At 50.6% G+C, this 25,284-nt stretch overlaps 1 protein-coding gene across 8 annotated transcripts in view; it reads left to right on the top strand.

The window, feature by feature from the left end:
* The window catches only part of CELF5 (CUGBP Elav-like family member 5), a 76,847-nt gene that overhangs the window by 24,431 nt on the left and 27,132 nt on the right, over positions 1-25,284 (top strand). For all 8 annotated transcript variants that reach the window (XR_004434078.1, XM_033198207.1, XM_033198208.1 and 5 more), the window contains exon 2: positions 3,254-3,336. Coding sequence is in view for 7 of the 8 variants with exons in the window: in XM_033198207.1 (XP_033054098.1) it covers positions 3,254-3,336 (83 nt within the window). In the remaining variant the exon portion in view is untranslated. The remainder of the gene's footprint in view (positions 1-3,253; positions 3,337-25,284) is intronic.

Genomic DNA, 25,284 nt, shown 5'->3' with positions numbered 1-25,284 from the left:
ACCACTATCTAATCTTCAGAACTTTATTTTATTTTATTTTATTTTTTTATTTTATTTTATTTTATTTTAGAGACAGGGTCTTACTCTATTGCCTAGGCTGGATTGCAGTGTTGCGATCATAGCTCACTGCAGCCTCCAACTCCTGGGCTCAAGTGATCCTCCCGCCTTGGCCTCCTAAAGTGCTGGGATGACAGACAAGAGTCACCTTGCCCGGCCTCCAGAATGTTCTCATCTTCCCAAACTGAAACTCTATCCCCGTAGAACACTCACTCCCTGTCCCCCTCCCCAGCCCCTGGCACCCCCCATCCTCCTTTCCATCTCTGTGAGTCTGACGGCTCTGTGGTCCTCCTGTAAAACCTCTGTCTGTCCTTTTGTGTCTGGCTTATTTCACTGAGCATGGCGTTCTCAAGATTCGCCCATGTTGTATCAGGTATCAGAATTTCCTTCCTTTTTGTGGCTGGATAATATTCCATTGTGTGGGTCGACCATATTGTACTGATCCATTCATCTGTGAATGGTCGCCTTGGCTGCTTCCGCCTTTCGGCGACAATGAATCTTACTGCTATCAACATTGTTATCCAAATGTCTCTGTTCGAGTCTCTGCTTTCAATTCTTCGGAATATACACCCGAAAGTGGAATTGCTGGGTTCCTTGGTAATTTTGTGTGTCGTTTTTGGAGGACCTGTCAAACTGTTTTCTGCAGGAGCCGTACCATTTTACATTCCTACCACAAATATTTTCTTTTTCTTTTTCTTTTTCTTTCTTTCTTTTTTTGGTTTTTCAGTGCTGGAAACCGTTGTCAGCTCTGCCTGGTACCCCCAAGGTTCCAGGGGACTTTTCGGACCTGGGGTGGGATTCACTCGGATTCCCTACCCCCTCCCCACCACACAGCCCAGCTGGTGGGAGCGACCAGCAGGTGGACACTTTAATTAGCGCCTGGCCTGGAGCAGAAGTGGGCACTGGAGAACTCCGCACAGAGTGCCCCTGGGAGGGGAGCAAGCAGGGAGACCAGGGACCATAGGGGCGGGGTTTGAGGCGGAACAGAGGGTTTGACAACATCGGGCAGCCAACGATGATCTCATTTCACAGGTCCCCAAACAGGTCCACTCAGTCCCCTGTGTTCATCCCAGGACCCCTGACCTCCTGTATGCAATCCCTACCCCACCTCGGGGAAACGTCTTTCAAAATACTTTTGATTTAATTAGGCTTTCAGGGCAAGGGCGGGTTCTCTTGACTTGCTTGTCTCCTGTCTCTGTCTCTATCAGTGTCTCGGGTCTCCCACCCCTAATGTCGCCCAATCACAGCCTCACTCTGGGGCACTCCAGGGCTGGCCCCACCCCTCACCTCCCACCCTCCAATCCCTAATGTGCCCAATCACAGCCTCACTCTGGGTCACTCTATGGGCTGGCCCCGCCCCTTGCCTCCCACCCCTAATGTCCAATCACAGCCTCACTCTTGGTCACTTCCGGGCTGGTCCTGCCCCTTGCCTCCAACCCTACCCCCATCCCTAATGTCATCCAATCACAACCTCACTCTGGGCCACTCCATGGGCTGGCCCCGCCCCTCACCTCTCCTGATTGGTCCTGATTTTTGCCACCATGCCACACCCTCTCAAGCTCCACCCCCATCCATTGGCTGGTTCATCTTGTGGTCCTCTCAGACCATCCCCTCTCCCTCTGATGGGGGAAAGTGAGGGCCAGAAACGGGGAGCGCCTGATCCAAGGCTACAGTGCTGGTCAGTGGCAGAGCCCACTGCTCCCTATCCCAGGGCCAGGCCTTCTTCCATCTTTCTGGGACCACTAGTGCCCTCCCCATCCTCCCCACTGGGCAGCCCCTCTGCCCACTCCCTTCACCGCACCTTGTCCAGGACTCTCAACATCTCTTTTCTGAGCTCAGCCACTGGCTTTGTTAATGGCTGGGACTCCTCTGTCCCTCTTCCTGGGCTCACCCTTTGGGGGATGTATGTATGCGCAGGGGTAGAAGGGATGGAAAACACTGAGCCACTTCCACTGTCCCCTCCCAAAACACGGTGACTCCAGCATCCTCTTCTCTTTTTATTTTTTGAAATTGTAGTAAGATATACACAACTTAAGGCCGGGCGCGGTGGCTCAAGCCTGTAATCCCAGCACTTTGGGAGGCCGAGACGGGCCGATCACGAGGTCAGGAGATCGAGACCATCCTGGCTAACACGGTGAAACCCCGTCTCTATTTAAAAAATACAAAAAACTAGCCGGGCGGGGTGGCGGGCGCCTGTAGTCCCAGCTACTCGGGAGGCTGAGGCAGGAGAATGGCATAAACCCGCGAGGCGGAGCTTGCAGTGAGCTGAGATCCGGCCACTGCACTCCAGCCTGGGCGACAGAGTGAGACTCTGTCTCAAAAAAAAAAAAAAAAAAAAAAAAAAAAATATATATATATATACACACAACTTAAAATATACCATCTTAACCTCTTAACCATTTTTAAATGCATAGCTCAGGCCAGGCGCGGTGGCTCACGCCTGTAATCCCAGCACTTTGGGAGGCCGAGGTGGGCAGATCACGAGGTCAGGAAATCGAGACCATCCTGGCTAACACAGTGAAACCCCGTCTCTACTAAAAATACAAAAAATTAGCCGGGCGTGATGGCGGGCGCCTGTAGTCCCAGCTACTCGGGAGGCTGAGGCAGGAGAATGGCGCGAACCTGGGAGGCGGAGCTTGCAGTGAGCCGATATCGCGCCACTGCACTCCAGCCTGGGCGACAGAACCAGGCTCCATCTCAAAATAGATAAATAAAAATAAAAATTGCACAGCTCAGTGGTATTAAGCACATTCACACTGTTGTGCAACCATCACCACCATCATCTCCAGAACTTTCTCATCTTCCCAGACTGAAACTCTGTTCCCATGAAGCACTCAGTCCTCATCCCCCTCCCCAGCCCCCCGCACCTCCCCATTTTACTTTCTGTCTCTGTGAATCTGATGACTCTAGGGACCTCCTAGGAGTGGAATCACACAGGATTTGTCCTACTGTGTCTGGCTTATTTCACTGAGAGTGACGTCCTCAAGGTGCATCCATGTTGCAGCCTGTGTCAGAATTTCCTTCCTTTTCTTGGCTGAATAATATTCCGTTGCGTGGATGCACCAGGTTGTACAGATCTATGCGTCTGTGGATGGAAGCTTGGATTGCTTCCACCTAGTGGCCAACTGTGGGTGGTGCTGCTGTGACCATGGGTGTGCAGGAGCTCTCTTAACACGCCCGTTTCTCTCCTTTCCAGGCTGTGCCTTCCTCACCTACTGTGCCCGGGATTCCGCCATCAAAGCTCAGACTGCCCTGCACGAGCAGAAGACCTTGCCCGGAGTGAGTCCTGTGTGGTGTCTGGGGAGGAGGGGACAGGGGATGGCTCTCAGCCTGGGGTGGGAGCCAAGGCTGTTTCTGAGATTGTCTTTGAATTCTGTGTGTCTCTGGACTCAGAAAGAGGTATGAGGAGCAGAGGGATAGAAATCATCATCAGAGTGTGCATTTATTGAGTGCCTACTGTGTGCCGTGCTCTGTATTTTATACCAGAGTGGTTGTGTGTGGTTGTGCAGGTTGTATACTGCACAAGGGCACCTGGCCCAGTGTGTCAGTGTCTTTGGGTTGAGACCTGAAGGATAAGGAAGCATTAGCAGGCAGAGGGCACAGCACATGCCAAGGCCCTGGGGCAGGACCATGCCTGTCGTGTTGGAGGAACAGGGAGGAGGCCTGTGTGGCTGGAACAGAGTGAGGAGGTGGAGAAAGAAACGGGGGGAAGGACAGGGGAGGTGACAGGGCTGGTCGCTGAGGGTTGTGTGGACCACAGGGAGAAGTGTAGACCATGCTGGTTTCTCACTATAAAAGGAAAAGGATTTTCCTCGCTTGTCTTTATGGTGCAAATGGAGCCACAGTTCCTTAACATAAGGGCTTTTTTTTTTTTTTTTTTTTGAGATAGAGTCTTGCTCTGTCACCCAGGCTGGAGTGCAGTGTCGTGATCTCAGTTCACTGCAACCTCTGCCTCCCAGGTTCAAACGATTCTTCTGCCTCAGCTTCCCAAGTAGCTGGGATTACAGGCATGCGCCACCATGCCCGGCTAATTTTTGTATTTTTAGTAGAAACGAGGTTTTGTCGTATTGGCCAGGCTGGTCTCAAACTCTTGACCTCAAGGGATCTGCCCGCCTCGGCCTCTCAAAGTGCTGGAATTACAGGCATGAGCCACTGTGCCCGGCCAACACAGGGGCTTCTTGATCATTATTTCTGTCTGCAGAGGAGGCTGACCTGGGTGCTGTCTCTCATGAGTCTCTCCTTATTTTTATTTTTTGAGACAGGGTCTTGCTCTGTTGCCCAGGCTGGAGTACAATGGCTCACTGCAGCCTCCACCTCCTGGGGTCAAGTGATCCTCCCACCTCGGCCTCCTGAGTCGCTGGGACAATAGGTGCATGCCATCACACCTGGCTAAGTTTTTAATTTTTGTGGAGATGGGGTCTCATTATATTGCCCAGGCTGATCCTGAACTCCTGGCTCCAGCGCTCCTCCTGCTTCGGTCTCCCAAAGTGCTGGGATTACAGGTGTGAGCCAGCACGCCCAGCCAGCATGCTCAGCACCAGTCTTTCCTGGTCAGCTTTGTCCTCTTTGGGTGGTCAGGAGTCCCCTGCCCCCAGTGAAGGATGACTGGTTCCCCCGAGCCAGCCGATCCAGGTCCCCAGGCCATGCCTCTTGATGGAGACTGAAGGAACCACAGTGAGCCATGGTGCCTCACCTTGTGAGCTCTGGGGCAGGGAGCTCACCCTTCCCTCCAGAATTCTCAGGGAACTTTCAGCATCCAGGGGCATCAGGGCATTTGTAGTCTTCGTGCTTGGCTGACTGTGGGAAATCTGACGTGCGCCTTCCAGGGACCTGAGGTCGTGGCATGAGTTTGACTTGATTCTCAATGAGCATTGGAAGGTTCTGGGCCTGGGGGTGGCCTCTGCTTCGTCTTGAAGAATAGAGAGCCCCTCTTTTGGGCGTGACGTGATGCAAGTTAGAGCGTGGGGTCTGGTGGCCACATCTGTGGGCTTGTTGCTCAGCTCCATCCTTGCTGTGTGACTGTGAGCCAGTGACTTAACCTCTCTGATCTTCAGCACTGGAAGAGAATAACAGGACAGGGTGGGGCAGCAATCTATAGAGAAGGTGCTCAATGGAGGGCTTCAATGAGGATATGACGTTTGAGAAGAAACCTGAAAGATGGCATGGAAGGCACTCCAGGTAGAAGGAACAGCATGTGCAAAAGTGATCTAGAGTCTGTGGTAAATTCTCTGAATTCACTCTTCATCTTGGACCTTCTGTGAGTGCTTCCCCAAACTAACTAGAAGCTAAAAAAAAAATAAATAAATAAAAATAAAAAAAGAAAGAAAAAAACCCCACAACCCAATAAAGAATCAAACCAGCCAGAAGCTGGAGGGCAAGTCAGTTCATACAGATGTGTGCCCAGGGGCACAGCAGAGTTCTAGGGACCATAGTAGTTATTTATTGCTGCATAACAAATTATCCCCAAAATAAAGACTTCAAATAATAAACACTTGTTATCTCACAACTACCAGGGGTCAGGAATTTGGGAGTGAGTTTGCTGCATGATCCTGGCTCAGGGAAGTTACAGTCAAGATATCAGCAGGAGCTTGTGGTTGAGGAATTTGCTTCCAAGCTGGCTCCCTCTAGTGACTGTTGGCAGGAGGCCTCAGTTTATCACCACGTGGGCTTCTCCACAGCGCTGCTTGAGCTTCCTCACAACATGGCATCTTCCCCCAGAGCACATAACCAAAGAGTGATCAAGGAGGAAGCCACAGTCCCCTTTAAGCCCTAGCCTCAGAATTACACACCATCATTTCCACCACATTCTAGCACCAGGAGCCCAGGGGTGCAGAGCAGGGTGGGAAAAGGTGGAGGGAGGAATTCAAGGGACAAAGCAACTCAATACTGGACTTGTCCAAGGTTAGGTAGCCCGCAAGCTGCAGAGTGGGGATTTGGACCTTCGTGGTCTGACTCCAGACCCTGTTCTGTTGCCTAATTCCTCTAAGTTTCGTGAACCACGTTTTTGCATGGCCTCAGGTCCTGGGTGGAAGCTCTGGTCCTTCTGTCCAGAGAAATCTGTACATACATGGAGATTTACCAACACTTCTAAGGAGTCCCCCCAGCTAAGCACTTCTCCACCATTCCTTTGTCCTCATTTCCCTGATGAAGGTAACTGAGACCCAAACCCAGTCTCTATTCCACTGTCTGAGGCCTTAGGGACCTTGGAACCGGTTCTCTTCCTGTTGGGTGCCAAAGCTGGGCTCTGTACTCTGTTGGCAGCCAGGAGGAAAGATGGAAGAGGGTGAAAGGACCAAGAGCCATGAAGTCTTGTGCCCTTCTTGCCAGGTTGGTGTCCAGGATCTGAGTCCACTTTGAGATGAAGAGATGCCACAATCACCAGCAGCTCCTTCTCTGCATCCATCTTGAGGGGACTCTGTCCTTCTCTCCCTGCCTACTCTCCCTGGCTCAGCCCATACATTCATAGCTTCCATCCATTCATGCACCCGTCCATCTACCCATCACCCATCTACCCATGTGTCCACTTACCTGCCTATCTGTCACCCATCTACCTGTCACCCATTCATTCACCCATCTACTCATCCACCTACCCACCCACACATCCATCATCCACCTATCCTCTCATCCAGCCATACTTCCATCCATCTACCCATCCATCCATCCATCCATCCATCCACCCACCTATCTATCCATCCACCCATCCACCCATCTACCCTTTCATCCATCCATTCACACACTCATCCATTCTTCCATCCATCCATCCACCCATCCACCCATCAATTCATCCATCCATCCATCCACCCACCCATCAATTCATCCATCCATCCATCCGCCCACCCATCAATTCATTCATCCATCCATTCATCTATCACTCACTCATCCACCCATCCATCCATTCATTCACCCATATACTCATTGCCTACCCACCCACCCACACATCTATTATGCATCCATCCGTTCTCCCATTCAGCCATATACCCATCCATTCACCCACACATCCATCCATCTACCATTCATCCATCAAGTCACTCACTTATCTATCCACCCACCCATATATCCATCCATCTGTTCACCCATTTGCCCTTTTATCCATCCATCCATCCACTCACCCATCCATCCATTCATCCATCTATCCATTACCCATCCACCCACTTGCCTATCCATTCATCTGTCCACCCATCTACCCTTCCATCCATCCATTAATTCATTACTCACTCTTCCACCCATCCATTTATTAATTCATGTATACATCCATCCACCTATCTATCCTGCCATTCACTCACACAACCATTCACCCATCTACACTTCTTTCCATCCATCCAACAAATTTTTATCAAGTACCTACTATTTACCCCGTGCTATGCTAAACTCCCATCACCAGTTCTGCAACTGGTCACCTCCTGAGTGACTCCTGTGGCTATCCTCCAGTCCCCATCCCCCTAGACCCAATGGGGCTCTAACTGGCTATGGGACACCCCCCAGTTTTTTGTTTTTTTTTTTGACACAGAGTCTCACTCAGCCCAGCCTGGAGTGCAGTGGCCAGATCTCAACTCACTGCAAGCTCCGCCTCCCGGGTTCACGCCATTCTCCTGCCTCAGCCTCCCGAGTAGCTGGGACTACAGGCGCCCGCCACCTCACCTGGCTAGTTTTTTGTATTTTTTACTAGAGACGGGGTTTCACCGGGTTAGCCAGGATGGTCTCGATCTCCTGACCTCGTGATCCACCCGTCTCGGCCTCCCAAAGTGCTGGGATTACAGGCTTGAGCCACCACACCCAGCCGACCCCCCAATTTTTTTTGAGACAGAGTCTCACTCTGTTGCCCAGGCTGGAGTGCAGTGGCTTGATCTCAGCTCACTATAACTTCTGCCTTGTGGGTTCAAGTGATTCTCCTGCCTCAGTCTCCTGAGTAGCTTGGATTACAGGCACGAGCCACCACACTTGGCTAATTTTTATATTTTTGGTAGAGTCGGGGTTTCACCACATTGACTAGGCTGGTTTTGAACTCCTGACCTCAAGTGATCCACCTGCCTCGGCCTCCCAAAGTGCTAGGATTACAGGTGTGAGCCATTGAGCCCACCGCCCCCTGACTCTGCTTTTCTTGAACCAGTTTCTCTCCCTCAGTCCCTGGGCATCAGCCTCTTCTCCTCCCTCCTCCTCGCCCCCAGAGCTCATGGCCCCCACATCCTGCCCTCTTATTTGTTGCCTCCTCTCTGCTTCTACCTCTGTGTTCTCCTGAGTTCAAATGTTAACTTCCCCTCTCCCAAGCTGTGTAATCCTCAGCAAGCATCTTTCCCCTCAAACCTCAGTTTTCCTTATCTCCAATATGGGTAGCACTTTCTCCACCTAACCAGGCTGCAAAGATTTAAAGAAGTGAAGGTGGGGCCGGGCGCGGTGGCTCAAGCCTGTAATCCCAGCACTTTGGGAGGCTGAGATGGGCGGATCACGAGGTCAGGAGATCGAGACCATCCTGGCTAACACGGTGAAACCCCGTCTCTACTAAAAAATACAAAAAAACTAGCCAGGCGAGGTGGCGGGCGCCTGTAGTCCCAGCTACTCGGGAGGCTGAGGCAGGAGAATGGCGTGAACCCAGGAGACGGAGCTTGCAGTGAGCCGAGATCCGGCCACTGCACTCCAGCCTGGGGGACAGAACGAGACTCTGTCTCAAAAAAAAAAAAAAAAAAGAAGTGAAGGTGGGTCGGGCGCGGTGGCTCATGCCTGTAATCCCAGCACTTTGGGAGGCGGAAACGAGTGGATCATCTGAGGTCAGGAGATCGAGACCATCCTGGCTAACATGGTGAAACCCCGTCTCTACTAAAAAAATACAAAAAACTAGCTGGGTGCGGTGGCGGGCGGCTGTAGTCCCAGCCACTCAGGAGGCTGAGGCAGGAGAATGGCGTGAACCCGGGAGGCGGAGCTTGCAGTGAGTGGATATCACGCCACTGCACTCCAGCCTGGGCGACAACGTAAGACTCCGTCTCAAAAAAAAAAAAAAAAAAAAAAAAAATTAGCTGGGCGTGGTGGCAGGGGCCTGTAATCCCAGCTACTCGGTAGGCGGAGGCAGGAGAATCACTTGAATCTAGGAGGCAGAGGTTGCAGTAAGCCAAGATCGCGCCTCTGCACTCCAGCCTGGGTGACAGAACAAGACCCTGTCTCAAAAAAAAAAAAAAAAAAAAGAAAGAAGAAAGGTGCAAAGTGGATACTATTTTTGGAGATGTTAAGCCCTTATATTCTGGTCCTTGGCCATCCTTAGTTTCTAAAAATTTCTCACTCCCCAGACACTGATGACCCAGCCAGGGCGCCAACCCCTAAAGTATTCGCGGGTAAATGCCTCTCCCGCCTGGAGAATTTCTATCCTGCTTTCAAGATAACACCCGGCTGTCTCCTCCTTCTACTCATCCCTGACCTCTCAGGGCTGGGGGTGTCAGTGTGTGGCTCTGACTCCCCCCAGATTGGGAGCCCCTCAAGGACAGTCCCTGGCTGAGTCCTCCACACCCCTTCGTTCATTCAGCATTGACTGAGCATCTGACTTATGGCAGAATGACGATAGCGTACAAACAGAAAATAAGCAAGCCAGTGAGAAGAACATTGGGATAAGAAATGCGGTGACTTTCAGAGCAATGACTCAGGATGGAGGTTTCATTTGTTACCATTATTATTATTATTAATTTTTTTTTTTTTTTGAGACGGAGCCTAACTCTGTCACCCAGGCTGGAGTGCAGTGGCGTGATCTCGGCTCACTGCAACCTCCACCTCCCGGGTTCAAGCAATTCTCCTGCCTCAGCCTCCTGAGTAGCTGGGATTACAGGCATATGCCACCACACCACGCCAGTTTTTGTATTTTTAGTAGAGACAGGGTTTCACCATGTTGACCAGGCTAGTCTCAAACTCTTGACCTCAAGTGATCCACCCACCTCGGCCTCCTAAAGTGCAAGAATTATAGGTATGAGCCACTGCGCCTGGCCTTATTATATTTTTTCTGAGACAAAGTTTTGCTGTGTCACCCAGGCTGGAGTGCAGTGGCACAATCATAGCTCATGGCACGATTATAGCTCATGGCATGCTCCACTAATTTTTAAACTTTTTGCAGAGGTGGGGGTCTCACTCTGTAGCCCAGGCTGGTCTCAAATTCCTGGGATCAAGTGAGCCTCCCACCTCTGCCTCTCAAAGTGCTGGGATTACAAGCGTGAGCCACCGGATGGTGCCTGGCTGGGAGTTCCATTTAGACAGGGTGGTCAGGGAAGGCCTCTCTGAGGAGATGGCCTGGAGAGGAGGGAGCCGTGCATTCTCTGCAGGAAGGGCGTTGCTGGCAGAGGGAACAGCCAGTGCAAAGGCCCTGAGGCTGGACCATGCCCGAAGCATATGAGGACCACTGAGGTCAGAGGAGTGAAGAACAATGAGTGAGGGGGAGTGAGGGGGAGAGTGGGTGGAGGAGAGGGGGAAGAGGAAGCAGAGACAGGACCACCACAGTGAACAGCTTGAATTTTGTTCCAAGGGTGATGGGGACCAGAGGAGAGTAGCAAGCAGGGGAACGATCTGGTTTGATTATTTCCATTATTTATTATTGTTATTATTATTCTTATTGAGACCAAGTTTTGCTCTTGTTGCCCAGGCTGGAGTGCAGTGGCGCAATCTCGGCTCACTGCAACCTCTGCCTCCCAGGTTCAAGCGATTCTTCTGCCTCAGCCTTCCTGAGCAGCTGGGATTACAGGCATGTGCCACAACGCCTGGCTAATTTTGTATTTTTAGTACAGACGAGGTTTCCCCATGTTGGTCAGGCTGGTCTCCAACTCCTGACCTCAGGTGATCCGCCCGCCTTGGCCTCCCAACGTGCTGGGATTACGGGCATGAGCCACCATGCCCAGCCCTGTGACTTTTAAATTTTAAATTTTTGATTATTTTTTATTTTTATTTTTTTTTGTAGCGACAGGGGTCTATGTGGCCCAGGCTGGTCTCGAACCCCTGACCTCAAGCGATTCTCCTGCCTTGGCCTCCCAAAGTGCTGGGATTACAGGCGTGAGCCACTGCACCCGGCTTGTGTCTGTGTCCCTTTGCTTTTCTCTTAGAAGGACACTTCTCATTGGATTTAGGGCTCAGCCTACATCCAGGACAATTTTATCTCAAGATCCTTAATTTAATTACATCTGCAAAAGACCTCTTTTCTAAATAAGGGCACATCCACAGGTCCCCAGGGCTAGGATTTGGGGTTTTATATATATTATATATAATATATATTTTTTATATATTATAATATTATATATATTATATATAATATATATTTTATATATTATTATATATTATAATATTATATATTTGTATAATTTTATATATTATATATAATATATATATATAATATATATTATATATATTTTATATATTATATTATATATATTATATATATTTATATATTATATATAATATATATTATATGTTTGTGTAATTTTACATATTATATAATATATATTATATATGTATATAATTTTACATATTATATATAATATATATATATATTTGTATAATTTTACATATTATATGTAATATATTATATATTTGTAAATTTTACATATTATATAATATATATTATATATTTGTATAATTTTACATATTATATATAATATATTATATTATAATATATATATATAATAATATATATATTTTTATTTTTTTAGAGACACGGTCTTGCTCTGTTGCCCAGGCTGGAGTGCAGTGTTGCAATCATAGCTCTTTGCAGCCTCGACCTCCTAGACTGAAGCAGTCCTCCTGCCTCAGCCTCCTGAGTAGCTAGGACTACAGGCACATGCCACCATGCCTGGCTAATTTTTTATTTTTTGTAGAGATGGAGTCTCACTATGTTGCCCAGACTAGTCTTGAACTCCTGGGCTCAGGCGATCCTCCTGCCTCGGCCTCCCAAAGCGCTGGGATTACAGACAGGAGCCGCTGTGATCAGTCTGGATTTATCTTTTGGGGAGTCACCATCGAACTCCAGGGATGACCACAGAACCAATGGCCAAATGTCAGGGTGACCCAGGGACAGCAACCTGAGGGAGAAGCAGGCAGTCTGTGTGGACGATGTAGTGAAGGGCAGACAGGATGGCTTCTTGAAGGAGGAAGTGTTTGGGATGGGTCGAGAGATGGAAGGATTTTGACAGATGGAGGTGGAGATGGGGGTGGGGGAGGACAAAACTTACCAAGATTTGGAGGCCAGAACATGCCCAGCGTGCTGTTGAGTGGGAACTCATGGGAGCCTCTGTCAACTAATGATGGGGGTTAGGTTAGGTAAGGAGGGATCTCAACCGGGGCGATCCTGCCCGTGCCCCAGGACACTGGCTGCTGTCTGTGGACATTTGTGATTGTCACAACTTGGGGAGCACGACTTGGGGAGGAGATGAACCTGCCATGGAGTAGGTGGAGGCCAGGGACCCTACTCAGCACCCTGCAGTGCCCAGGACGGCCCCACCCCAGAAAGCAATTCAGCCCCAATGTCCACAGTGCCCAGGGGGATAGATCCTGTGTTCATTACTTTGGGGAAAAATTTGACTCCTCTCCCTGCTCACATCAGACACCAGAATAAGCTTCCAATGGGGCAGACGGTAGAAACCAGGAGGACCCCAGCTCCTGGGACTCACCTCCTCTCTCCCTCCCCACTCAGGGTGCAGATTTTAATCTGTGCAGCCTCCTGGGACCTCAGCAGGGGAGAGGGTCATGGGACGCAGAGTTTCTTGGGGGTCTGTGGAATCCCCTAACCTGGGGAGTGGTCTCAATCAGGAGTGATCCAGCCCCCAGGGGACACTGAGCAATGCCTGGGGACATTTGTGGTTGTCACGACTTGGGGATGCTCCTGGCATGGAGTGGGTGGAGGCCAGGGACGCTACTTAGCACCCTGCAGTGCCCAGGATGGTCCCACCCCAGAACGATCCGGCCCCAGTGTCCACAGTGCCTGGGAGGGAGAGACCTTGCCTAGGAAGATAAGGAGCAGGTGATGTTCTGGAACAGTATTATCTAATAGAAACAGAATGTGAGCCACATATATAATTTAACATGTTCCAGAAGCAATATTTAAAAAGTAAAAAAGAAACAGGTGACATTAATTTTAATAATATATTTCTTTTGAACCCAATATATCCCATTTCTTATCATTTCAACATGCAGTCTTTCTCTCTCTCTCTCTCTCTCTCTCTATACATATTTATTTATTTATTTATTGAGACAGAGTCTCTCTCCATCACCCAGGCTGGAGTGCAGGGGCATGATCTTGGCCCGTTGCAACCTCCACCTCCTGGGTTCAAGCAATTCTCCTGCCTCAGCCTCCCAAGTAGCTGGGATCACGGGTGCCCACCACCAAGCCCGGCTAAGTTTTGTGTTTTTAGTAGAGATGGGGGTTCGCCACGTTGACCAGGTTGGTCTCGAACTCCTGAACTCAAGTGATTCTCCCGGCCTCAAATGATCCTCCTGCGCCTCAGCCTCCCAAAGTGCTGGGATTACAGGTCCCAAAGTGCTGAGATTACAGGCATAAGTCATCAAAGACTGGCTAAATATATACGCATTTTATTTTATTTTATTTTTAGACATAGGGTCTTGCTCTGTTGCCCAGGCTGCAGTACGGTGGCAAGATCATGGCTCACTGCAGCCTCAAACTCCCGGGCTCAAGCAATTCTCCTGCCTCAGCTTCCCAAGTAGCTGGGACCACAGGTATGTGCCACCACACCTGGCTAATTTTTAATTTTTTTGTTGAGATAAGGTCTTGCTACATTGTCCAGGCTGGTCTCAAATTCTGGGGCCCAAGCAATCCTCCTGCCTCAGCCTCCAAAGTGTTGGGACCACAGGTGTGAGCCACTATGCCTGGCCATGATTCTACCTTTTCATCAATTTTATAAAATGCGCATACAGATCAAGGGTTGCTGATAGAAAATAAATGTCCAGGGTGTAGTGGCTCATGCCTGTAATCCCAAAACTTTGAGAGGGTGAGGCAGGCGGATCATGAGGTCAGGAGTTCAAGACCAGTCTGGCCAACATGATGAAAACCCACGTCTACTGAAAATACAAAAATTAACTGAGTATGGTGGTGGCATGCCTGTAATCCCAGCTATTCAGGAGGCTGAGGCGGGAGAATTGCTTGAACCTGGGAGGCGGAGGTTGCAGTGAGCTGAGATCGCGCCATTGCACTCCAGCCTGGGTGACAGAGAGAGACGCCATCTCGGGAAAAAAGAAGAAAAGAAAGAAATTAAATGTCCAAATCTGTGAGAGAACAATATACACCAGATTTTCAACATTTAGTATGGAAAAATTGGATGTGAAATAGCTCATTAATAGTTTTCAAGACCAGGTGTGGTGGTTCTCACATTTGTAATCCCAGTGTTTTGGGAGGCTAAGGCAGGAGGATTGCTTGAGCCCAGGAGTTCCAGACCCACTTGGTTAACATAGACAGACCCCATCTCTACAAAAAATTTAAAAAACTACCTGGGCATGGTGGCATGTACCTGTAGTCCCAACTACTTGGGAGGCTGAGACAGGAGGATCACTTGAGCCCACGAGGTTGAGGCTACAGTGAGCTAGGATTGCACCACTGTACTCTAGCCTGGGCAATGCAGTGAGACCCTGTTTCAAACAAAAACAAACAAAAACAAAAACAAGAGGGTCCCAGAATGGACTGAAGTTTGCTGAAGCCTGTTCTAGACCAGTGCTATCCATGGAACGTTTGCAATGGTGGATACGTTCTCTGCCTGTGTTGTGCAGTGTACTGATTACTAGCTCCGTGTGGCTGTTGAGCCTTTGAACTGGGACAAGTGTGATTCAGAAACTGATTTATTTATTTATTTATTTATTTATTTATTATATTTTTGAGACAGAGTCTCGCTCTGTACCCCAGGCTGGAGTGCACTGGTGCAATCTTGGCTCACTGCAACCTCTGCCTCCTGGGTTCAAGAAATTCTCTGCCTCAGCCTCCTGAGTAGCGAGGGTTACAGGTGCGCACCCACGCCCGGCTAATTTTTGTATTTTTAGTAGAGATGGCATGTCGCCATGTTGATCAGGCTGGTCTCAAACTCCTGACCTCAGGTGATCTGCCCATCTTGGCCTCCCAAGGTGCTGGGATTATAGGCATGAGCCACCATGTCCGGCCAAGAAACTGATTTTTAATGTTACTTAGTTTTAGTAAATTGAAATTTAAGCCTAAACTACCACATGTGGCTAATGGTTACAGTATTGGACGGTGCAATCCAGCATGTTCTAGATCAGGCGTCAGCTGTTGGGCTACACAGCACAGATTCAGAGTGTTCTAGACCAGAGCCCAGCTACCATATGGGATGTAGACTGTTCTAGACCAGAGAGGTCAACTACTGTATCATGGACAGCAATAGGTCTAGAATATTCTAGACCCAGGTTCTGTATCATATGGGACAGCACAGATCTGGAGTCTAGAATCTAAAGCAAGAGAAAGGCAAGATTTAAATTTACACTTAAGGGCCAGGCACAGTGGCTCACACCTGTAATCCCAGCACTTTAGGAGGCCGAGATGGGGTGGATCACCTGAGGTCAGGAGTTCAAAACCAGCCTGGCCAACATGATGAAACCCATCTCTACTAAAAATACAAAAATTAGCCAGGCATGGTGGCACATGCCTGTAATCCCAACTACTTGGGAGGCTGAGACAGAAGAATCATTCGAACCCAGGAGGTGGAGGTTGCAGTGAGCCGAGATCACACTATTGCACTCCAGCCTGGGTGACAGAGCGAGACTCTGTCTCAAAATTTTTTTAAAATTAAAAAAATAAATCTGTGGCTCACACCTGTGATCCCAGCACTTTGGGAGGCCAAGGTGGGCAGATCACTTAAGGTCAGGAGTTCAAGACCGGTCTGGCCAACATGGTGAAACCCCTTCTCTACTAAACACACAAAAAATTAACTGGGCATGGTGGCAGGCGCCTATAATCCCAGCTACTTGGGAGGCTGAAGCACGAGATTGGCTTGGATCCGGGAGGCGGAGGTTGTGGTGAGCCGAGATTGCACCATTGCACTCCAGCCTGGGCGACAGAGCGAGACTCTGTCTCAAAAAAAATTTTTTTAAATAAATAAATTGGCCAGGCGCAGCAGCTCACGCCTGTAATCCCAGCACTTTGGGAGGCCAAGATGGGAGGATCACGAGGTCAGGAGATTGAGACCATCCTGGTTAACATGGTGAAACCCCATCTCTATTAGCCGGGCATGGTGGCGGGCACCTGTAGTCCCAGCTACTCGGGAGGCTGAGGCGGGAGAATGGCGTGAACCCGGGAGGTAGAGCTTGCAGTGAGCCAAGATTGCGCTACTGCACTCCCGCCTGGGCGACAGAGTGAGACTCTGTCTCAAAAAATAAATAAATAAATAAAATAAAATAAAAAAATAAATTTACAGTTAAGCTACTACATTGATACATCCAATGATAAATCCAGTTATTTGTCTATATCCATGATATATCACATGCTCTATGTTACTTCACGTAAGGCCCTGTGGTAACACAAAAATGGGAGGTACAGCAAGCCTGTTCACAAGGGGGAAAATGGGCACAGACACATAGGATCACAGTCCATCCACATTGCGGGGTTTGAGGTCTGTCTTCAGTGGCAGCTCAGGGGTGGCAGGTGGGATCTTAAGCAATGTCCTTCTCTGTGTGGGCCTCAGTTTCCCCAGCTTTCAATAAAAGGCATGGGATAGACATTGTCGTAATTTCCCAGCACAGCTGGGTGACCTCACCTCACTGCCACGTCAGCCTGGGAGGCTGCGGCTGCTGCTAGCCCCATTGGAAAGAGGGGAGACCAGACTTTGGGAGGCCGAGGCGGGCAGATCACAAGGTCAGGAGATCGAGACCATCCTGGCTAACATGGTGAAACCTCATCTCTACTAAAAATGTAAAAAATTAGCTGGGTGTGGTGGCGGGCACCTGTAGTCCCAGCTACTCGGGAGGCTGAGGTAGGAGAATGGCATGAACCCGGAGGCAGAGCTTGCAGTGAGCCAAGATCGTGCCACTACACTCCAGCCTGGGCGACAGAGCGAGACTCCATCTCAAAAAAAAAAAAAAAAAAAAAGAAGAGAGAGGGGAGACCAGGCTGGGCGTGGTGGCTCATGCCTGTAATCCTAGCACTTTGGGAGGCAGAGGTGGGATTACCTAAGGTCAGGAATTCGAGACCAGGCTGACCAACATGGTGAAACCCCGTCTGTACTCAAAATACAAACAGTTAGCCAGGCATGGTGTCGTGTGCCTGTAATCCCAGCTACTTGGGAGGCTGAGGTACAAGAATCACTTGAACCCAGGAGACAGAGCTTGCAGTGAGCCGATATTGCGCCACTGCACTCCAACTTGGGAGAAGAGCAAGACTCTATCTCAAAAAATAAAATAAAATAAAATAAAAAGGTGAAACAAGAAGGCACACATAAAAGATGACAGACTATTATCCCATTTATGTTAGGTTAAATGGAAAACAGGCAAAGAAAAAAAGAAAGAAAGAAAAAAAACACACCTAGTGCTTTAGGGCCGTATTTATAAATGGCAAAACCACGGAGAATTTTGTTTTTTTCAGACGGGGTGTCACTATGTCGCCCAGACTGGTCTCAAGTTCCTGGGTTCAAGCGATCCTCCTGCCTCAGCCTGCTGAGTAGCTGGAATTTCAAGGGCACACCACCATGCCCAGTAAAACCATGAAGAAAAGCAAAGGCATGTTACTGACAACCAGACAGTGCCTCCTTCAGCAGAAAGAAAAGGGTTGAGCTTAGTAGTGTGGCATGGGGTGGGTTCCAGAGGACTGGCTGGGTAGTGGTAATGACGGTGTTTGTTTTGTAAGTATTTGTGTTCCATGCACTTTTTTGTAAGTGTGTAGTACTTTTATTTATTGTTTATTTATTTTCCTTCCTCTCCTCTCCTCCTCTTTCTTTCTTTCTTTCTTTTCTTTCTTTCCTTCTTTCTCTTTCTTTCTTTCATTCTTTCTTTCTTTCTTTCTCTCTCTCTCTCTCTCTCTGTCTCTCTCTTTCTTTCTTTCTTTCTTCTTTCTTTCTTTCTCTCTTCTTTCTTTCTTTTGAAATGGAGTCTTGCTCTGTCCCCCAGGCTGGAGTGCAGTGGCGCGATCTCAGCTCACTGCAAGCTCCACCTCCCCAGGTTTAAACCATTCTCCTGCCTCAGCCTCCCGAGTAGCTGGGACTACAGGCGCTCACCACCACACCCGGATAATGTTTTTGTATTTTCAGTAGAGACGGGGTTTCACCATGTTAGCCAGGATGGTCTCGAGCTCCTGACCTCATGATTTGCCCGTCTCGGCCTGCCAAAGTGCTGGGATTACAGGTGTGAACCACCGCTCCCGGCCTTTTGAGACAGGGTCTCACTCTGTCGCCCAGGCTGGAGTGCAGTGGTGCGATCTCGGCTCACTGCAACCTCTGCCTCCCTGATTCAAAATCTCGTGCCTTTGCCTCCCAAGTAGCTGGGATTATAGGCGTCTGCCACCACAACCAGCTAATTTTTTGTATTTTTAGTAGAGAGAGGGTTTCACCATGTTAGCGAGGCTGGTCTCGAACTCCTGACCTCAAGCGATCTGCCTGCCTCGTCCTCCCAAAGTGCTGGGATTACAGGCATGAGATACTGGACCTGGCCTGTTTCACTTAATATAATGATGATGAGATTCAGGTATGGAAGGCCAGGCATGGTGGCTCACATGTAATCCCGGCACTTTGGGAGGCCGAGACCAGAGGATTGCTTGAGCCCAGGAGTTCGAGACCAGCCTGGGCAACATAGCAAGACCCTGTCTCTACAAAAAATAAGAAAACTAGCCAGGCGTGGTGGCTTGCTCCTGGAGTCCTAGCTACTGAGGAGGCTGAGGTGGGAGGAGCATTTGAGCCCAGGAGGTTGAGGCTGCAGTGAGCTATTGATGCAGAGAAGACAAGGGCTTAGCCTGGGAGGGTTCTTGGCTTCACCCAGGAAAGAATTCAAGGGCAAGCCGGTGGTGTTAGCAGCTTTTATTGCAGTGGCAGTGTAAACAGCAGTGGAGGTCCTGCTCTGCAGACCAGGACCACTCCATGGGCAGTGAGCCCAGAGCAGCAGATCAGAGGCAGTTCTGCAGGTATATTTGTACCCACTTGGTTTTGTTTTTTGTTTATTTTTTGAGACAGAGTCTCGCTTTTATTTTGAGACAGTATCTTCAGACACTCCCACCCGCGCCATGACGGTTTACAAATGCCATGTCAATGTCAGGAAATTATCCTAAAAGTGGAGGACCCTTCAGCTCCAGGACCTACCCACCCCTTGCCCAGAAAGCTCATGAATAATCCATCCCTTGTTTAGCATATGATCGAGGAGTAACCATAAAAATAGCCAACAAGCAGCCCAGGTGGTTGCTCTATGCAGTAGCCATTCTTTATTACTTTCTTTTCTTTTTCTTTTCTTTTTCTTTTTTCTTTTTCTTTTTCTTTTCTTTTTTTTTTTTGAGATGGAGTCTCACTCTGTCACCCAGGCTGGAGTGCAGTGGCACAATCTTAGCTCACTGCAACCTCTGCCTCCTGGGTTCAAGTGATTCTCCTGCTTCAGCCTCCCGAGTAGCTGGGATTACAGGTGCACAACACCACGCCCAGCTAATTTTTGTATTTTTAGTAGAGACGGGGTTTCACTATGTTGGTAAGGCTGGTCTTGAACTCCTGACCTGAGGTGATCAGCCATCTTGGCCTCTGAAAGTGCTGGAATTACAGGCATGAGCATACCACGCCCAACCCCCACTTTTAATTACATTTAAATTAAGGGACAGATTATGCAGAAATTTCTTTTTTTTTTTTTTTTTTTGAGACGGAGTCTCGCTCTGTAGCCCAGGCTGGAGTGCAGTGGCGTGATCTCGGCTCACTGCAAGCTCCGCCTCCCGGGTTCCCACCATTCTCCTGCCTCAGCCTCCCGAGTAGCTGGGACTACAGGCGCCCGCCATCTCGCCCGGCTAGTTTTTTGTATGTTTTAGTAGAGACGGGGTTTCACTATGTTGGTAAGGCTGGTCTTGAACTCCTGACCTGAGGTGATCAGCCCATCTTGGCCTCTGAAAGTGCTGGAATTACAGGCATGAGCATACCACGCCCAACCCCCACTTTTAATTACATTTAAATTAAGGGACAGATTATGCAGAAATTTCTTTTTTTTTTTTTTTTTTGAGACGGAGTCTCGCTCTGTAGCCCAGGCTGGAGTGCAGTGGCGTGATCTCGGCTCACTGCAAGCTCCGCCTCCCGGGTTCCCACCATTCTCCTGCCTCAGCCTCCCGAGTAGCTGGGACTACAGGCGCCCGCCATCTCGCCCGGCTAGTTTTTTGTATGTTTTAGTAGAGACGGGGTTTCACCGTGTAGACCAGGATGGTCTCGATCTCCTGACCTCGTGATCCACCTGTCTCGGCCTCCCAAAGTGCTGGGATTACAGGCTTGAGCCACCGCGCCCGGCCGATTATGCAGAAATTTCTAAGAAAAGAGTGGGAAGTGTCAGGTCATTGGGTCATTGCCATGGCAAGGGTGGTACCGTCTAGATGTTGCCGTGGCAACAGTAAACGGACGCGGCGCCCCCAGTGGGCGTGTCTCAGGGAGAGCTGCTTCGACTCCACCCCTGTTTTAGCTAGTCTTCAATTTGGTCCCGTATCTCAGTCCCGCCTCCTGAGTTGAGTCTCACCTCTCACCTCACTATGATGGCACCACTGCACTGCAGCGTGGGTGACATAACAAGACCCAGTACAAACAAACAAAAAAAGAAGAAAGAATCACGCGTGTTGCTGTGTGTGTCAGTGCCTTGGACTTTTTCACTGCTGTCTAGTATTCCAGGATGCAAATACATCATTTACTCATCTGTTCCCCTACTGGGGAACACTTGGATTGTTTCCAGTGTCTGCTGAGACAAAGAGAGATCCTCAAGGGTGTTTTTTGGTGGACACACATCACATTTCTCTCTCCCCAGGATCATCAGCCTCTGTGGCGAACACCCACCTGCTTAGCAAAGGCGAGAACTGTAGGGTGTGCCACCTTTTCCCAGGAATGCCTGCAGAAATGGAGCCAGCCTTTTGGAATGAGAATGGGAGGCTGGTGAGGGGCAGATAGGGGCTGCTGGGGAGGAAGAGCCCCCTGGCCTGCCAGCCACGTCTGAGCTTGCTCATCTGAGCTCTTGCTGATGGCTCCTCTGCAGGGAGCTGGAGCACGAGGTTCGCCCCGTGCTGGAAAAGCCCACCCAGGCGGCTCACGTGCCTGCACACGCCCGCACGAGCACAGCCTGGGAGTCAGGGAGGAGCTGGGTCACATGAGACACCAAGACAGCCACCGTCTCTTCTGTGCCCCGCTTCCCCCACCCAAAAAACACCTGTGTGTGTGCGTGTGTGTGTGTGTTGGGGGGACAGTAAGAGTGAACCCTTCTGTCTATAAGCCAGGAGGTGAGTAACCCAGGTCATTTGCTAACTTTCTGCTTCTCCCCCCTCCTCCTGGCACAGGGGAGCCCCCCTGCCAACTGCCCGGCCTGATACCACTGCTTTCTGAAGCGAGGGCGGCCCCCCTTTCCGGTTCCCGCACGAGTGTGACAGCAGTGTCCGTGGGGGACGTAGTTTAATCAACTCTCAGCATTCTGGAATAGGATCCGGAATTGAATAACAGAATCCCAGAATAGATCCTGGAATGGACCGTGGGACCCTGGAATCGAGGCTCAGATTCCAGGGGAAGCTGGTGGCTGGGCCGTCACAGCCCCAGACACCACTTCCCATCCCCAAAGCCAGAGCCTGAGGTTCCTGGAGACGGACAGCCCCCCACACTGGGACACTGCAGGGAGGGGCAGAGGGTCCAGCTTCTGTCTCTTGGCCAGTGAGGGAGAGGCCAGGACCTTTAGGACTTTGCTGTCTCTCTCACTCTTTTTTTTTTTTTTTTTTTGAGACGGAGTCTTGCTCTGTCGCCCAGGCTGGAGTGCAGTGGCGGATCTCAGCTCACTGCAAGCTCCGCCTCCCGGGTTTACGCCAGTATCCTGCCTCAGCCTACCGAGTAGCTGGGACTACAGGCGCCCGCCACCTCGCCCGGCTAGTTTTTTGTATTTTTTTTTAGTAGAGACGGGGTTTCACCGTGTTAGCCAGGATGGTCTCGATCTCCTGACCTTGTGATCCGCCCGTCTCGGCCTCCCAAAGTGCTGGGATTACAGGCTTGAGCCACCGCGCCCGGCCTGCTGTCTCTTTCTTCACGAGTCTTGGGGGCTGTGGGACATCCCAGCACCCTCGGCCACCCCACTGCCCTTCTGATTGCCCTGGAAAGAGACGAATTTGTCCGTCTGTGTGTCCTTCACTGCTCAGACGTGGCAGCTGCTTTGAGCAGTGTCGCCCTCCCGAAACCCCTCTCTGTGCACACAGGGTCACGGAGGTGGCCCCCTGGCAGGACCCCTACCTCCCATGCTTATCTCCCCGCTGCAGGACTTGGCCCAGAGTCAAACCAAACCTGAGAATGGGCAAGGGGCTTTAAGATGCCAAGTGTCTGACCGTTTGACCTCCCCGGACCTCAGTTTCGTCATCTATAAAATGGGACCCTAGAAGTAGATGTTTGTTTTGTTTTGTTTTGTTTTGTTTTGTTTTGTTTGAGATGGAGTCGCGCTCTGTCATCCAGGCTGGAGTGCAGTGGTTTGATCGGCTCACTGCAACTTCTGCCTCCTGGGTTCAAGCGATTCTTCTGCCTCAGCCTTCCGAGTAGCTGGGATTACAGGCGTGCACCACCACGCCCAGCTACTTTTTGTAATTTTAGTAGCGATGGGGTTTTACCCTGTTGGCCAGGCTGGTCTCAAACTCCTGACCTCAGCCGCCCGCCTCGGCCTCCCAAAGTGCTAAAGTGCTGGGATTACAGGTGGGAGCCACCGCGCCTGGCCCCTAGAAGTGTTTGGAGGACTCTGTAAGGTGAGGCCTGTCAGGTGCTGAGCGCAGAACCGGAGCTCGGCACATAGGCACAGAATAAATGAATGAATAATGAATAAATGAATGAATGATCCTGGGCACGTCAAGCTGCGAGACTCAGGGTGTCGTGTCATCTTTCTGGGCCTGTGCAGACACCAAATTGTAAGACACTGCCTGGCACCAGCGCTTGGGTGCCTTCCCGTGCCAGGCACTGTGCCCGGCATGGTCTTGGCTGATGGTGATGGAGACTGGGTTTTACTTTCTGAGGAGTCTACAAACCCGTGTATCATTTCCACTGGACCCTGGGCTAAGGCTCTTGGTGGGGAAAGGAGGGTTACAAAGCCCAGTGCCCTTCTGCCCCTGCCTCCCACCAGAGCTACCCCGAGTGAGGGGCAGTGTGTGTGTGTTTAGTGGGGAGGGGTTGTAATCAAGGTAACGCCTGGGCAAGGCAATGGAAGCAGATGGAGAGAGAGCACGGAAGACTTCAGGGAGGAGGTGGCGTTTGAGGGGCAAAGATGGGGTACAGCGGGGGTGCGTTCTGTCACCAGCCATGTTCAGGGGGCCATGGCAGGAGGAGTGGGGAGGAATGACTGGGGCTGAGTGGCAAAGGGTCCTCAAATGCCAGGATGAAGGGCTGAGCCTCTACCCAGAGGGTAATAGGGAGCCATAGCAGCATTTAGAGCAGGGGAGGGGCTTGGCCTGGGTGTTTCAGAGAGGCTGGACTGGGGCCTAGGTGGGAGGGGAGGAAAGTGAATAGTGTCTGGAGCAGCCCAGACAAGGGGTCCACCTTCCTTCCTTCTCTCCACACCACTTGGAAATAACCATGTGGAGCCTCCCCTGAATCTCTCTCTCTCTTTTTTATTTTTTGAGATGGAGTTTCATTCTTGTTGCCCAGGTTGGAGTGCAATGGTGCAATCTTGGTTCACTGCACCCTCTGCCTCCTGGGTTCAAGTGATTCTCCTGTCTCAGCCTCCCAAGTAGCTAGGATTACAGGCATGCACTACTGTGCCCAGTTAATTTTTTTTTTTTTTTTTGTATTTTTAGTAGAGTCAGGGTTTCACCATGTTGGCCAGGGTGATCTCAAACTCCTGACCTCAGGTGATCCACCTGCCTCGACCTCTCAAACTGCTGGGATTGCAGGCGTGAGCCACCGCGCCCGGCCCCTCCTCTCTATCTCTCTTCTTCTAAAGGCACAGCTTTGCAGATCCCAGAGACTCACTGCGAGAGACTCCTGCAGTCGTTCCCATTCCCCACCCCCCAAGGGGCCTCAGTTTCCCCATCTCTGGCATACACAGGTCAGACAGAAAGGACCCTTTCTCAGTCACCCAGGTGAAGCCCACCCATGCCCACAGTGCCCAGACACTCCCCAGCCCACAGGATCCCTTTGTTGGAGGGATGTCTAGGTCCTTAGGGCACCTCTCCCTTCCCCCTCTCCCTTTTTTAGAGATAGGGTCTGGCTCTGTCGTCCACGCCGGAGTGCAGTGGGAGCGATCATAGCTCACTGCAGCCTCAAACTTCTTGGGTTCAAGTGATCCTCCCTCCTTGGCCTCCCGACCTCTCCCTTCTTTCTGGTCTTGGTTTGCCCATCTGTAAAATGGAAATACATGTTTTCATCTCATTAAGTTGTCTTAAGACTAAACGGGTCAGCAGATGTGGGTACTGCTCCAACATGAAAAATTGTTTCCAACCGCTCCAAACTCCTACTCCGACTCCAAAATTCACTGTGAATTTTCTATCTTCAGTGCAGGCCCAGGATAGCCTTTGGCTCTTCACTCTCCTCTACCCTCGACTCTCCCAGCTCCAACCCTGTCCCCATGGGAGAGTTTGTGTCTGGCTCTGTCTCCCCCTCCGCCAGGCTGGTGAAGGGTCCTTCCTGGAGTCCCAAAATTGAACTCAGCCTTGGGGGCCCCAGAACCAGAGAGGCATGGGGCACAGCAGGAATGTTGCTGAAGAAATGGAGAGGAAGGGAAGGGTCAGAGAAGGGACGCGGCAATGGGGAGCCAGAGAAGGTGGAGGAGGGAGGGAGTGCACTCGGCAGAGACCTCGGTGGGACAGATGGAGAGAGGGAGCCGGGAGGAGGTGGGCAGAGCCAGATGGACGGGCAGGGGCGACAGGAGGGGTGGGGTGTGGGGAGACCCAGATCCCCGCCTGGCACGCCTCCTCCCGGCTCGGGCGGGCAGCGCGGGCAGGGCCCGCCTGGGCGTCGGGCGCAGGGCGCGCGGCGCGGGGCCCGAGCGTGCAGTGCGGCGGGTGCGCGCCTATGCGCCCGGGGCGGCCGGGCGGGCGGGCGGCGGCACGTGGATGCCAGCCTGGCGCGCGTCTCCAGGCCGGTGGGTAAGGCGGGCGTCGGGCCG

Source organism: Trachypithecus francoisi, unplaced genomic scaffold (genome assembly GCF_009764315.1).
Source record: "Trachypithecus francoisi isolate TF-2019V2 unplaced genomic scaffold, Tfra_2.0 Lachesis_group5, whole genome shotgun sequence".
Taxonomy (NCBI): Eukaryota; Metazoa; Chordata; class Mammalia; order Primates; family Cercopithecidae; genus Trachypithecus; species Trachypithecus francoisi.
Note: the sequence above shows the minus strand (reverse complement) of the source record. Positions and strands in the feature narration are given on the sequence as shown.